General features: G+C 41.6%; 1 protein-coding gene across 2 annotated transcripts in view; it reads left to right on the forward strand.

The window, feature by feature from the left end:
* Nucleotides 1-16132, forward strand: part of LOC149179106 (pyridoxal kinase-like) — a 338385-nt gene that overhangs the window by 220134 nt on the left and 102119 nt on the right. For both annotated transcript variants that reach the window (XR_016258247.1, XM_089420527.1), the window contains exon 10: nucleotides 7065-7121. Coding sequence is in view for 1 of the 2 variants with exons in the window: in XM_089420527.1 (XP_089276653.1) it covers nucleotides 7065-7121 (57 nt within the window). In the remaining variant the exon portion in view is untranslated. The remainder of the gene's footprint in view (nucleotides 1-7064; nucleotides 7122-16132) is intronic.

Genomic DNA, 16132 nt, shown 5'->3' on the forward strand with positions numbered 1-16132 from the left:
CTTTGTTCTTTGCTACTACATACTTCTTTTGTCCATAGTCCTATTCAACCTGCCTTTATTTGTTCTATCTTTAGTCCTTAAGGCCCTCAGTGTCCTTTGCTGTGGTTTGATCCTTTTAACCCTCAACCACATTGTTTGTCCACACCAAGTTGCTACAACATCCATCATTGTTTGTCCACACCAAGTTGCTACAACATCCATCAATCTGCTCGACTTCTCCTCCTTTAACTATGGTCATCCCTAAACAAGTGTGGCCTGCCTACAACACACAAAACAAACCTTCCAGGCCATCGTGAGCTCTCAACCAGACTCCAATCTTCACCTCAATAGCCTCCTTAACAAGCCTTGGAATCCCTAACAGACCTCAGCTTCCACTATTATATTTGCGGGTGACTTTAGGAGGTCTCTATAACTCCTCGAATTGTCCTACTTGCTTTCTCATGCCCTCGGCCTGCACACTTGAGGTCATTGTCCAACCTTGATTTGACTAGAACTCTTTAAGCGCTAATAGGGCTGCAGAGGTCTCTCTATTGCCGTGGATAGGTTATTCCTAGTCCTTGGTTGCCCTGTGTAGGCCTCAACCAACTTTCTTCTCTATGGCTTGCTACCCAGGAAGCCCTAACAGAACTCAGATACTCTTGATTAGGTTGCGGCGAGCCTTATTCCACCTCAACCCTCAAGAATTATCCTCCACAACACCTCATACAGACTTCTGCCTCTTCTAGATAGATTTCTCTTTCTTCTTGAGCAAAAATTGGCCTCCTCTAGGGCTCTCTCACTTCACACATGAAGTTCATCTCAATGTGTGACTAGGCCTCTCCTTTGGCCTATATTTATAGCTCTTGTGTGAGTGTCTTGGTGGTCTTTTTTGTCCTTCAAGAAACCCTCACTTCACCACTCAACAACAAATTAGAATATTTGTTGAAGTTTCTAAGTCTACCAGTTAGAAACCCTCCATGCACTTTATCTGATTTATTCCTACCTACTTGTTCTGTTACTTAACAAGTTATTTACAATGTAAATACTGAAAATAAACACTAGTGCATGCTCAACGTATTACAGATCAACAACTGAAGGAAACAGAAATAGTCACACCAAATGACACCGTTATTTTTGGACCAATGTCCCTGAAAAAACCCAATGTGGGAAAACTGGTGCAACTATCTGAGGGTTTTCTTATTAAGCAATATCAGAGTACAATCTGGGTGCCAAATCCGGCTTACCCAACAGAGAATTTCCTTGGTAGTAATACCTCTCAGTTTGAGACAAATGTCCCAGCTGAAACCCTAGATAAACCTTCTGGCAGCTCCTCAGCTCCAATCTGCCCCAGAAACCCTAGTGTTTGCCTTTCTGGACTGCGTTAGCCTCTCTCTGCCCAACACTGGCCCTGCGTCACCCTAAATGGGTTTGCGTCAGCCTCAGGAGGCCCTGCGTTAGCTTTCTGGCCCTCTGCGTCAGCAACGCTGGCCTCTCTAAAGCACTGCGCAGCTCTCGGCTGCCTCTGCGTGAGCTCTGGCTACTACTGCATCACTCTCTCTGGCTCCTGCACTGCTCTCCCGGCACTATCTTTGCCTCTCTGTCTCTCTGTACTTAATGCCCCTCAGCTGCAACTCCAATCACCGATTCTATCTCTCTTAGCAAACCCCGCTCTAGAGAATAGAATGACTGATCACTTTGGTGTACCCTCCAAGTGACCCTCAAGCCTCCTCTTATACTTTTCTCGTTGACATATCAACGGCCAAGATTAAGTCCCTAATCAACGGCTAAGATTAGATCTGGCTTGATCCATGTCTTTTGGACCATTCTAACACAGTTTCATATTAATTCACATTAATATTTTAATTTCCCTAAGTTTAGACTTAAGGACTCCATTAAAAATATTAATTATTTTAATATCTCCTGAACTGTTTAGAATCTGCCCAAACCCTTTCTGGGTATTGGAGATCTCATGTGCTCCAACCTCTCCACCAAATTTCGTGGTTAGAGCACATATGATGCTACCCCAAATCAACACTCCCTCTTAGTGAGGACTATGCTCTAGCAATACTCCTCACTGAGTATTACTCTGATCATCCGGCATCGGTCCTTGTGCTGATGCTAGGCCTGTTGCCCACCATCCTCTGCACTACTGTATCGTGTACTGCTACCCATGGTTCTTCCACCGCCACTGCTGCATCTATACGACAACACCCTCTGCATCCGTGCTGCTGCTGGTCTTTTCTCCAACACTGCATCTGCACTGCAACTCCTCTCATCATGCTGCATCGTGCTGCCCACTGCTGCACTGCAACTCAGCTACTGAGAAGTAAGTAACTGATCTCCCAACTCTGGCCTCTCTGTTGGGCTAGAGACCCTCCTGATGCTGAAGCTCCCTTTGCTGCTGACAAGTGCTCCCTCTCTGACCTCTGTGCTGCTTCAACAACTCCCTGCATCTCTCACCGTTTCACACCTCTCTGTGCCATCCTTGCACTGGTGCAACGCTATCGTACCTCTCGCATTGCTGTAGCCTGCTAGCCTATCGCTGTCTCAAGACTCCTGCACTGTAGCTCTCTTTGCTGCTTCATCCGCATCTGTCTCTACCCACATCAGCCAATCCTGCTACTCATCTTCGGGGCTCCTGTAGCAAGGTCTAATCCATGAGGCTGGGTACCTTGAGGATTCTGCCCCTCATCGCCTGACTACAGCTTGATGTGTCCCCACTTCTGCTCAAGTGGTGCGTGTGCACTCATGGCACAATCATCGTCTGTCAACACTTCCTTCTCTGCCCTTGCTGGCGCTGCCTTAGTCTCGGAAGACTCTCCCTTACTCTTCTTCCTTGGACACTGGGTCGCATAATGACCCAGCTCCCCACAGTGGAAGCACTTGATCTTGGAGAGATCCTTCTTCTTTCGCTTTTCTTGCTTTCCCTCAGATGCTAGGGCAACATCTTCCTCCTCCTGCTTGACTTTGATCCCCTTACTGCTGCTTCCCGCCTTTGACTGCCGTCTGATCTCTTCTTGGCGAAGAGCCGCCCACATCTCATCCCAAGGTGGAAGTGTCCCTCTGCCCAGTATACTCTGGACAAATACCTCCCAGTCTTCTAAGACAGCATTCAGGGCTGTCCTCACCATCAATTCCTGATCCGGTGTGGCTTCTATAGCAGTCAACTGATCTTGGATCTCATTCAGTCCTCCGAGGAAGGTGTCAATCGGTTCTCCCTTCTTCATCTGATATGACCTCAGCTGATTCTCAAGTAACATCCTTCTCTGCACAAAAGTATGTTGGTACAATTTCTTTAGGGCCTCCCACATCTCATATGCCGTTTCCTTCTCGGCAATGTGTGGTACTACATGGTCCTTGACCCCGTCAAGTCTGATGCTCTTGGCCCGTGCCATTGCCTCCTCATACCTATCATTCTCAGTTGGGTCGACTGGGATAGCTATCGTCTTCAAGGCGAAGTGCTTGACACGATTTTTGTCAAGTGTGGATAAGATTCTGGCCTCTTACTCCGTGTAGTGCCATGATGCTCTTCTACTTCCCTCTTGGAAATGCTCGATTTGACTCCCTCTGAGTCTTGATTTCCCTCCTGCAAATCCTTCTACCGATGTCGAGATGCTCCCTACTCTGATCGTCTGTGCAACCACACCACTGATCCAGGTTTCTTGGCTAGAAACCCTTGGTAGCAACTCCCTCCTCTTGGCCTTGCCCTGTCAAGTACTATTCTGACTACAGTACCTCACCAGCTCTACTCTGCAATGTTCCCACAGCCTTCTAAACCCCAACGACCTAAAGGTGAGAGCTCCTAGGCTCTGCGCAATCCCGATACCAGCAACGCGACCTCCTCAGCCAACTGCGTCAACCCTCCTAGCTTTTGCGTGGCTATGCGTCAGGCTCCCTTTACCTTCCTTAGCCTCTGCGCTGCCTCTTCTTGGCTCACCCTTGATGACGCAAGCACTGCATCACCCTTCCCTTGTTGCTGCTCTGCTAGAAACAACTTGTATCACCTCCGGACTGCGGTTTTCTGCTGCTATTGCTCCTCTCAGCTGTTGTCCTCAGTTCTCCTGTGATTTGCAATCACACTCTTATACCATGTTGAAGTTTCTACGTGTACCAGTTAGAAACCCTCCATGCACTTTATCTGATTTATTCCTACCTACTTGTTTTGTTACTTAACAAGTTATTTACAATGTAAGTACTGAAAATAAACACTAGTGCATGCTCAACATATTACAGATCAACAACTGAAGGAAACAGAAACAATCACACTAAATGACACCGTTATTTTTGGACCAATGTCCCTGGAAAAACCCAATGTGGGAAAACCGGTGCAACTATTTGAGGGTTTTCTTATTAAGCAATATCAGAGTACAATCTGGGTGCCAAATCCAGCTTACCCAACAGAGAATTTCCTTGGCAGTAATACCTCACAGTTTGAGACAAATGTCTTGGCTGAAACCATGGATAAACCTTCTGGCAGCTCCTCAACTCCAATTTGCCCTAGAAACCCTAGCGTCTGCCTTTCTGGACAGCGTCAGCCTCTCTCTGCCCAACACTGGCCCTGCATCATCCTGAATGGGTCTGCATCAGCCTTAGGAGGCCCTGCGTCAACCTTTTGGCCCTCTGTGTTAGCAACGCTGGCCTCTCTGAAGCATTGCGCAACTCTCGACTGCCTCTGCGTGGCCCTGCATGTGCTCTGGCTGCTACTGCGTCACTCTCTCTGGCTCTTGCGCTGCTCTCCCAGCACTATCTCTACCTCTCTATCTCTCTGTATTCAATGCCCCTCAGCTGCAACTCCAATCACTGATTCTATCTCTCTTAGCAAACCCTACTCTAGAGAATAGAATGACTGATCACTCTGGTGTACCTTCCAAGTGACCCTCAAGCCTCCTCTTATACTTTTCTCGTGGACATATCAACGGACGAGATGAAGTCCCTAATCAATGGCTAAGATTAGATCTAGCTTGATCCATGTCTTTTGGACCATTCTAACACAGTTTCATATTAATTCACATTAATATTTTAATTTCCCTAAGTTTAGACTTAGGGACTCCATTAAAAATATTAATTATTTTAATATCTCCTGAATTGTTTAGAATCTGCCCAAACCCTTTCTGGGTATTGGAGATCTCATGCGCCCCAACCTCTGCACCAAATTTCGTGGCTAGAGCAGATCCGATGCTACCCCAAATCAACAATATTAAACTCATTATTTCGGGTTCCAAGCCCACAACTTTTTGTCCAAAACTCTAACACTTGGGTACTTTGCCCAACAAACTCCTTTTTGTGGGTTTTCTCTACTTGGAAATACCTTTTGAGCTACCCAAATTTCAACAGGCAATCAACGGTGTAGATGGTCATGACATACCTCAGTGTATATAGAATGCTAAAAACATGAAAGACAAGAATTTGATGCTTTTAAAAGACGGAGATAATAGAAAAGGTAAGAGAAATAATGATAATAACAACAATCATGAAGGAAACAACTTTTGACCCCTGATTAGATTGTAGTCCCAACTAGAAAATACATAGGAGGGTGATTGTGGATCCCCGATGTTGTAAGGTTCCCACTGTGGGAAATAGGGATGTTATGGTAGGGATTGCAAGGACCAATTGTAGGAAGACATATAATGTTTCATAATGATATATGAATTGAACATTTCCCAATGGTAACATTGATAAGAAGTTTATTATTTTTTCTATTACATGATTAGGTATTTGTGTTTTCTTCAGAAAAGCAACGAAATAGTACATAACAAACTATCAAAATGTCTTTTTCAATTCCGAAGTCCGATCATAATGTTGGAAAAGTAACTAGGTTCGGTCTTCATATTAATTTGTGTTCTATGTAAATGAAGAAAAAAATTTATTTGTTCAAGCATGGGTTTCATGCTCAAGTCTAGGTTAAGCATGTTCTTCATGCTTCTAGGTTTTGATTAAGTTGACGAATTTAATTTGTGTCAAAGTCCTTTTGGAATCTTTATCAGAAAAAAGGAAAAAAATAATTTTTGTATAGTCCAGTCCAAAAAGAGTCTAATTGACCTCCATAAGACCAAGTCGGCCCTCCAGATGGTCAAGTCGGCTCACTCAAAGGGACATGTCTGTTCGTATGTGAGAACAACTATTTATAGGCGTGAATCCTTCTCCAAAATAGAAGAAAGTTCTTGTGATTTTCTGAAATGCTATACGAAGTTTCAGTGGCAGAAATATTCTAGTTTCCTGAAATGAATAAGAAAGAAATATATCCAAAGTTCTGCTCTTTGAAAGGTATCCGAATTCTTCTACTATCCGAGTTGTGATCATGTGGAAGACAAGGTCTGTTATTGCTTCTGTGGAAGGCTATTCAAGTTCTGCAATAGACATGCTATCTGAAATTCTGAGGAAAGGCACCAAGACTACTGTTTCAATGTACTGCTGTGATACATTCCTTTAAAAAGACCAAATTAGAAGATGATGATCTGAGCTTATGAACTGTTGGAAGAAATCTTCGAAGGAGGGCTGACTTGGGGATCTTATGGAGGAAGTTGTCTTGGTCTTTTGGTCTTGGAGGTCTCATTTTGATCTGATTCTATAAGAAGAGGATTGTTTGGGTTTTCCCCAGTTGTGGGGTTTTGCCCTGGTGTGGAGCCTATATCTTGTGTTCTGTGCGTTTTGTGATCTTCATGTTTGTTATAATTGCTTGATGAAGGAAGAAAAACATAATATTAAAATGCCAATATATATCACAAGTAATTATCAAGTAAGGAAAATCAACATTAATTTACAAACTCAGTGATTTTCCAACACATAAGTCTTTGGTTATGTTAGAGATGATTCATTTTCTTGCTTTTGGGCTAATGAGTTTCTGTTACATAGTATCCACTGTCAGTGATATATATGAACGATGGAATTTTGACTTCGTTCACATGCTGTTTATGTTTTCATTGGTCTACAATTGAAATGAGGTGTCTGGTTAATATTTTACTTGCATTTGCTGTTTTTATTGCCAATTGTGTTATTTACAAGACGTAGACTACTCTTTTTAAGAATGGTAAAATCAATTCATTTATTCTCGTGTCATTGGTGTTTGTAACCATTGATAATTGCAGGGACATCTACCTGAACAGTTCAAGATTGTTATGCCTAAAATACCGGCATATTTTACTGTAAGTCAATTGATATTTTACAGTAGGTCATTTTTTTAATCATTGAAATGTGCAAATGTAATTGCAGTGCTTTTTTTTTATGAATTAAGTGAAAGGGTGGTTTGCTTGTCGATTATTGTTCTTGGGCAATGCTACTTAATCAGAAATCTTATATAAATACAACTTATAGTGTTTCTACCTTTTACTTGCTTTTGTATTTATAATTCTGTTATATAATTGAGTTTTAGCAATGAGATTTAGAAAAATGAGCTTCATTTTTGTGCTATATGTGAATTGTGGTAGATTTTATATATTATCCTTAGGGCCATTGTTAGTTAATTTGTTTGAATCCTTAGTAAATTTAGAGGCTAAATTTAAACATTGCTTGCATCAACAGTAGGAGAAGTTATTTTTGTGGCAGCAAACAAGTAAATTTTGTAAAGTCCCAACAACATAATTCGTTTTTGATCATCTTGCTAGACTTGCACGTCTCATTTGCGGCACATTGGAAACATCAGTTGCAATTTCACTGGGGCAATTTGTGATTGATTGCAATTTTTTTCTTTTCTTTTCTTTTCTCTAGGGAGCTCTAATGCCTGAGACTTGAAAGCCTGAGATTTAAAATTTCACCTAACTAGGGAGTATCTTTGTAATAGGTTGCACTACACACAGTAGCATTGACAACCTTGCATATCCAATTGGGACCTGATGCTACAATTGAAATGTGCTTAAAATCGCCCCCGGCATTGGAAATTCTACTCTGAACAAAAATTGATAGTTAGATGTACAAAGATAATTTTATTAATGTCCAACAAATAGCCACAAAGATAAGTTATTAGGATTAAAAGGTACTTCAAACGTGGAAATAATGTGGGAGTGTGAAAGAAACTCCAATATCAATGCTGAAAGTAACGAAATGTGAAACGGAAATAAACATAACTAAGCATGTATCTAAGCTATTTTCTAATTGTCTACCCAAAAGATACAATGGTATAAGTGCAATAATACAATAGAAATGCTATAGACTGATAATAGAGATCTCGATGCTGTGAGATAGAGACAAATGTTAATTTGGCAGCTTAGTGACAAATTCCAATCATGGGACTAGATTCCTCTTTCCGAGAGGACCAGTTTTGACCTTTGAAGCACTTGATTCGGACATGGGAAAGTGTATTTTTTAAGTGAAGCCCACAATGTCAAAATTGTCAAGGTCCGCCTAAGGACAAATTAACCCTTGTCCAACACATATAAATACAAGTGACCTCAACTTCATTTGGCACCTCATCAACTCAACTCATTTCTTCTCTCTCCTCATTTGATTGGTTCGTACAGGTATGAGGCAGCTCCTCTTCTTCACACGTGCGAGGTTCTTGGAGACATCTTTGACTGCAGCGTGGACTTTTTGTTTTTGGGAGACTTTGACCAGTGTTGACCAAGGGTCATTTGGCATAATTTTGGTTCAATTTTTCTGGGGTACCTCTATCTCACTAGGACACATTGTTTGGCACAGAAATCGAGAATTTATGGGCTGTTTGACCTGTGTTGACTGCAGGTTTTGACTGCTGAATTGACCTCACACTTATATCTCTCCGTTAACTGGGTTGGACCATATAATTTATGATTTTGAACTGTTTTTACTTCAGTTTGACCAGCACTTGAGTCTGAGCTGTTTGACCTTTGACCGATCTATTGGAGGACATTTTGACTGTTGACTGGTGGACTGGTTAGGGCAGACTTGACTGCTGTTGACATTGACAGAATTGCAGATTTGACAGTTTGACTAAAGTTGACTTTTGAAGCTCATATTAATTGGATATTGGTTTTGTCTATTTGGATGGTCAAAGGTTGACAATATCTCGTTGATATTGCTCATTATACACTCTACTGAACATTTTATGACAATCTAATAGAAGAAATTTTTTAAAGGGTTTTCCGCCTTGTGTGGTTTTTCCCTTGTCTTTGACCAAATTGGTGTCTCTTGTTGATGTGTTGATTGTCTCCTATTGTCATTGCATTTACTGTTCTATCATCATTTACTATTGATTATTGGAAGAATTAACTATTGTTGAAAAGATTGCTTATTGAAGAAGTTAATTGGGCTAAAAATATTTGACATAGCATAGAGCAGTTGAAAAATTAATATGGTATTAGAGGTAAGGTGAAGGACAAAGCCCAAAGGAGACAAGGGTTGAAGCAATCATCTATGGAAAGTTGAAGGAGTACATCTAATCAAGTCAAGATGTCTACATCTTTCTTTGAAGAAAATGAGAAGCTGGGAGACTCATCTAACTTTTCTGCATGGAAGATTAGGTTGGAAATCATATTGGAAGACAATGATGTGTTGGAATACATTCAAGGAAAGGTTCCTGAGCCCCCGGAAAATGCTCCCGTTGCTTCCAAGGACAAGTATAAGAAAGGTGAGTTAAAAGCAAATAAAATTATAGTTGATGGCTTACAAGATCATTTACTTGCTTATGTTGGAAATTTGAATAAGTCTAAGGATATGTATGATAAGTTGGCTGGCATGTATGAAGTCAACAATTTGAATGAGATCATCTCCTTGAAGGATCAACTCAAATATATGAAAAGGAATAAAGGAGAGTCTGTGCAATCCTACATTATGAGGATATCTCGTCTTAGAGATCAATTGCAGAGAGTTGGGGAAACTGTGCCTGACAGGGACCTAGTGGTGGTAACCCTTAGAGGTCTCCCTCCTATTTGGGAAACCTTCATTACCACTATAAGAAATAACAATATCTTCCCGAGATTTGATGAGATCGTTGGAAAACTCACTCAAGAAGAATCAAGGATGATATCAAGGGGCAGGATACAAAAACATGAAGAAGGAGAGGCTATTGCATTCGTCACTCATAACAAGAAAAAGAAAGGAAAAGGAGGGTCTTCAAATTCAGGGAAGCCTCCTCCTCGAAATTCAAAGAGAAGGAATGAAAGAGAAACATTGCACATTGAATGCTATAATCGTCACAAGAAAGAACAATGGTCCACGATGCAACACTAGAGGCAATCAAAACAGGTTCAAAAATCGTAGAAGAGGAGATGATTGAAGAAATGATCGTAATGGAAGAGATGATAAAAGAAGAAGAGATGCTCCAAGTGATTGTAAAGAAGATCGTCGTCCTCAAAAGAAGTCAAGAAATACCAGGTATGAAAGTAATGCTGCAAATCAAGCTGAATATATCCTTATTTTTGCACTTTGTAGTTCCTCTCCTCCAGATACTTGGGATAGTTAGTTGGTGGATAGTGGGGCCTCTCATCATTTCTCTGGGTATAAGGAAGTTCTTTCTAATTTGGTGGAGAGGGAGTCTAGTTTGAAAATTGTTCTTGGAGACAACTCCATTCATCCTGTCAAAGGCTTTGGGTCTGTTAAATTTCATTTGGATTCTGGGGAGTTTGTGTTGCTCCATGATGTGATGTATGTCTCAGGGTTTAAGAAGAATTTGGTTTCTATATCTGCTTTGGAAGACAAAGGAACGAGAGTTGCTTTCGTCCAAGGAAAAGTACTTACTTGTCCTGTTGGATCCTCTATGAGAGATGCATTTAAATTGGGATCGAGATTTGAAGGACTCTATAGAGTCACTGGAAGACCCCTTCTAGCGATGGTCCATGATACAAATCATCAAAGCAAGCTGTGGCATTGAAGATTGACTCATCTCCACTATGAAGCCCTTCCAAAATTGAAGAAGTTGCTCTCTGGGATCCTCGATTTTCAAGCTCAACATGATGGAGTATCTCCAAGATGTGCTAGTGGGAAGAAGACAAGGGTACCATTCCCCTCTAGCAAGAACAAGACAATCGACATCCTTCAAGTCATTCATTTTGATATATGTGGTCCGATGCTTGTACATTCACTTGGTGGCCATCTCTACTATTTACCTTCATTGATGCTTTCTCAAGGAAGACTTGGATATATTACTTGAAGCACAAGGATGAGGCCTTTAAGATGTTCAAAGAGTTCAAGGCCTTGGTCGAAATCAAACAAGGAAGAAAATTAAGATCTTCATGTTCGACAACGGTGGAGAATACATCTCAAATGAGTTCATAGATTTTTGCAAGAAGGAAGGTATCAAGAAGGAGACCATTGAGCGCTATAATCCCGAACAAAATGGAATTAGCCGAGAGAAAGAACAAGTCTATTGTGGAAGCTTCCCGAGCCATGCTCCATGATCAAAAGTTGCTGAAGTTCCATTGGGGTTAAGCGAGGAATATTGAGGTATATGTTCAGAATAGGGCCCCTCATCAAGCATTGGACAACAAGACTCCTGAAGAAGTATTCAAAGGTATCAAGCCCGATGTTGGTCACCTCCGTATATGTGGTTGCCCCGTATATTTTCATGTGTTGCGACAAAAGAAACAAGCTGGGAGCCTCTGGAAGAAAAGGTACGTTTGTTGGATATTGTGAAGATTCTAAAGCATTTAGAATATATATTCCTGGTCATAGGAAGGTTGAAATTAGTGGGGATGTAACATTCAATGAAGATGCTTCCCTTGGGACAAGAAGGGACCTTCCTTTGCCTACTCCTCCGGAAAAGAAGAGTGATGATATGGATATTTTAGAAGGTCCTTCCATGCCTGAATCCGAAAGAGACATTGTTGATGATCCCACGAAGCCCATGGACCCTTTGGATCCTCTTGCCAGGAAGAGGCCACTTTGGCTTCGTGATACACTGAAAGATGCCGAGAGACATGCTACTGCCTGTGGAACATTTAGAGAAAGCAAGAAGCCATGCAGTTACCAGGGATATGTTGTAGCAATGAGTAATATGATTCAAGTTGAGCCTCACACCTTTGAAGAAGCCGTGAAAGAACAAGTTTGGAACAATGTTATGGCCGAAGAATACTGTTAAACACACACATGGCAGAGACAAAATAGAAAAGATAAACATGATATTGTATTTATTATTGACAATGATACACATTTATAGTACATTCGTGTGACTGTTGGGTTCCACAACCCAAGGTCTCTTGGACTCTCATGGCTATTCATATTCTACACCAACCCATAGAGGATTAGGTGTCCAACATTCCCCCCCTTAATCCGAAGGGTTATGTATGAGTCCAAGAAGAGAGCTGTAATACAAAATGTGCAAAAAAGCATGGCAACACTAGGTTGAATGTGCTCTCTGAAATGTTGGTATAAAGGGCGGTGGTTTAAGGATGACCACCAACATTGGAACGCTTAGTGCAGTTCCCATAACTCTTCCAAGTCTGGCATGAAGCTCAGGTCTTCTGCTAGAGGAAGTGCTCTTGATGTTTTGAAGAGGGAAACCTTCAACCATGAAAGGGAGGTCTCACCCCGCATAAAAGGGAGAACCTCAACTTGAAAAGGGAGGTCTCAACTTGTGATGGTTTAAGGATGACCAACATCTCTGGAATGCTTAATGAAATTCCTAGAACTCTTCCAAAACTGGCAAGAAGCTGAAGTCTTCTGCTAGAGGAAGTGTCCCCAATTCTTTGAAGAGGTAGCACTGACTGAAGGCATGCTTAGGGGCATCTTTGTCTCTGGCTACAACTCTGAATCTGGTATGGCATGTTGTGGCTCAGGCTCGCTTGATGTGGCTTTGAAGCTTGTAGATGACCATCATTTCCCCCTTGTCATATACGAGGTGAGATGATGGAGAAAACTCAACTGCAAGACTTTTCAATACTCTAGAACAAGTTCTGACATATGACTGGAATATCTTCTTGGCTGTTGATGCCCATTGCCAAGAAGCAATCCATCCAAGATGAATCTTTGTTCTTGCAGGAGGTTTGTTTTTGAAGCATGTGTTTGAAGATTGGTTAGTTTTATGACAGTGCTTACATGGATGAAGATCAAAACAGTGATCTTTCAGATGGCCAACTCGCTCACAGTGTTGGCATTTCACAATCTGTTGTTGTTGCTGTGGAAGAGGAGCAAAATCTAGAACAACTGAAGTTGAATTGTCATGAAGGAATCTAACACTTTGAAACTGAATGGGCTTTGAGTAATCTGGAATATGAAAGGACACGTCCTTGTCATATCCAAGACCAGTTTTGTGCTTGTTGTGGACAAGCTCTTCCCAAGGTCTGATGATGGGCTTGGGAAGTGCAAACTGAACTTCTGCATCTGCATGTAACTGCTGCTTTATTGGGCACTGGATCTGAATGAACTTCAACAATATTGACTTGCTGCTGATGGGTGGTTGTCTCAATGTTCTGAACAAAAACAAGTTCATAATGATGTCTACTTTGATATAGCTCTTCTTGCTGTCACTGTGATTCAAGCTGCAAAAATTCAATTTTGTCTTGTACATTTTGCAAGCAAGTTTGAATGTTAAAAAGAGTTTCCTAACTGACTTTTACCATCCCATCAATAGTGGAATAGATTAGACTATTCAATAACTGTAATGCATCATCAATTTGCTCCATTTCATGACAATGTTGCATGGATATCTCACACAATGCCAAATAGCCGCAACTTTAAAGAATATAAACAGCCCAAATGTTGGACATAATTATGCAATCACTTGTGCAACTAAATAAGCATCACATGAAGAGCACCACACTGAAAGATTGTTGTAGCTGATAGCCAAGTAATACCCATTATTTCATAGTTCTCAAGCATGTTGCCATTGATGAGGTGGCTACATAGAACCTCTTTATAGCTAAGGCGGATCCATTATTTTTTTTTTGGTAGGATCGTCACACCTCTTAAAGGGAGAGTATCAAGGTTAGGTATATAGCATGGATCACAAAACCTACAGATGGGCCAACAGATAGTTTACCTTCTAGGTTCTCGCCTCAATTTCAATACCAGAAATTTCACACGCTCTAACAACCTTGGTTTGCTAGTGGCCACTATTTATTTCAATGCTCAAAAGGAGCCAACAACTTATCTATCAAAATAAAATCATTATCCTCGTCAGAGACCTCGAGGTCGATCCGAGCGAGTTCAAGTCCGTGGTAGGAGCATCGTTCTACAGTCCATAAGGGTCGTAGAACCGACTTTGCAATGAAAAGATCTGTTGTTCAGATTTACGAGGTGGCCGTGGTGCTGGCTTGGCTTTAGTCTTGTTTTTTCTTAATTGGTAAGCGTGTCCAACGTGGTCCTTAGCTGGATATATAAAATTTGCAAAGACGGAGTCTTCTTGTTGTGTGGCCGCAAGGCCACAGGGTTCAAGGTTGGATAAGGATGGACGGTTGGCTACACTGCCAGAGATTCTTTCATCTCACCATGAGTATAAATCGCAGGTCGAAGATGTCATAGGCCCGGGAAATTGCATGCAATTTCAAAGGACCCTTTCATCGAGCAGCAGAGGAAGCCGAGCTGCAAGCTTTCGTCATACGAACCATCAAAGCAATTTTTCTGGAAATGGTTCGGTTGATTCAAGCCCCTTGTCAGCCAGTTTTCGCGAGCCACAGTGGTTGAGCCCTCCCTTTCTGCTTGATCATGATGGAAACTCTATTAATACTCCCTTAGATTCAGGTTTGAGCCTGTATATAATAGAAGCATCCTCCAAAGAAGAATACCCCTCAGCTGCCCCTTATTTCAATCCAAAGACACCAAAATCCTTTACACTCCCAATAAATACAGAGGACTATTTCCAAAGACTATAAAAGTTGGCCTCATCTGCCACAATGCTTAAAAAGCCAGCTAGCTTCATCACAACGCCTATCAATCCGTAGTCGGCTTTTTTCTCTAGAAGCTTGCACCATATTTCCAACAAACACCTTACCAGGCAAATCTCATACAGTCAGATTCATGCGTTAAATTCACTTAGCAACAACTCTGATTCCATGTGAGCACTCAGAGATGCAATTGTCGAGATCAATATATTAAACTTCAATATTTATCCCTTTCAGTGTCCGGGCCTTTATTCTTCCGCCCTAAAGAAAAAGGGAAATAATAGTTGACATCTGCAGAGTTGGTTCAACTCCCATACTAGTCCTCACTGTCTTGTTCGTCTCCTTACCGTGTTGCGGTATCTCACCTCTTTGTCGACTCCCCAGGACCCTCGGCTTCAACTCTTACTCTACTTGTTGGCATTTCAGGGAGATACACCTTGAAACCTTGATACAATACAAAATTTTAACATATATGCATACAGTGCGGGAGGATGGAGCCACTTGAGAGGTGCCTAGGGATGCTGACTCCGAGGCTCGAAGAGCTGCGCAGTGGGGAGAGCGAGGGGCTCGAGGTATGAACTATGTGTAGGAGCCGAGGTCGATTGTGGTAATAACACAATGCACAACGAATTCAACCAACACTCAATAGCAGAATTTTGATAGGGCAGGAGAGACCGATAGATAGAGAGACAACCGTCATACAGACATGAATGCAATGCATATACATTCAACATATGAACTAGCGCACATAACATAAAGAGATTCAACGCATATACATTCACAAAATGAAACGGTCTGCTAGAGCGCCCAGGTGTAGCAGAGTAGCATTAGTATATTTCTATAAATAGGGAAATGGCAGACAAATTCTGGAAAGAATGCAGCGCTGACAATCTCTGAAAATGCCCAAGCCTAACGGAAGCTCTGATACCATGTTAAACACACACATGGCAGAGACAAAATAGGAAAGATAAACATGAGATTGTATTTATTATTGACAATGATATACATTTATAGTACATTCGTGTGACCGTTGGGTTCCACATCCCAAGGTCTTTTGGACTCTCATGGCTGTTCACATTCTACACCAACCCATAGAGGATTAGGTGTCCAAAAAATACGAATCAATTATGAAGAACGACGTAAGGGATGTTGTGCCGAGATCGAAGGGGAAATCTGTAGTGACTTCAAAATGGCTATTCAAGATCAAATGTGGAGTCGATGTAAGCATTGAGAAATATATAGCAAGGATCGTGGTCGAGGATTCTCCCAGAGAGCGGGAGAAGATTATGATGATATATTTGCCCTTGTGGCTCGATACACTACCATCCGTTCAATAGTTTCCCTTGCTGCAAGTCACGGATGGACCGTTTATCATATGGATGTGAATACAACATTCCTCCATGGCATGTTACAAGAAGAAGTATACA

The sequence above is a fragment of the Pinus tabuliformis genome, chromosome 4_1 (assembly GCF_031772625.1).
Source record: "Pinus tabuliformis cultivar Carrire ecotype Pingquan chromosome 4_1, CPIR1, whole genome shotgun sequence".
NCBI lineage: Eukaryota > Viridiplantae > Streptophyta > Pinopsida > Pinales > Pinaceae > Pinus > Pinus tabuliformis.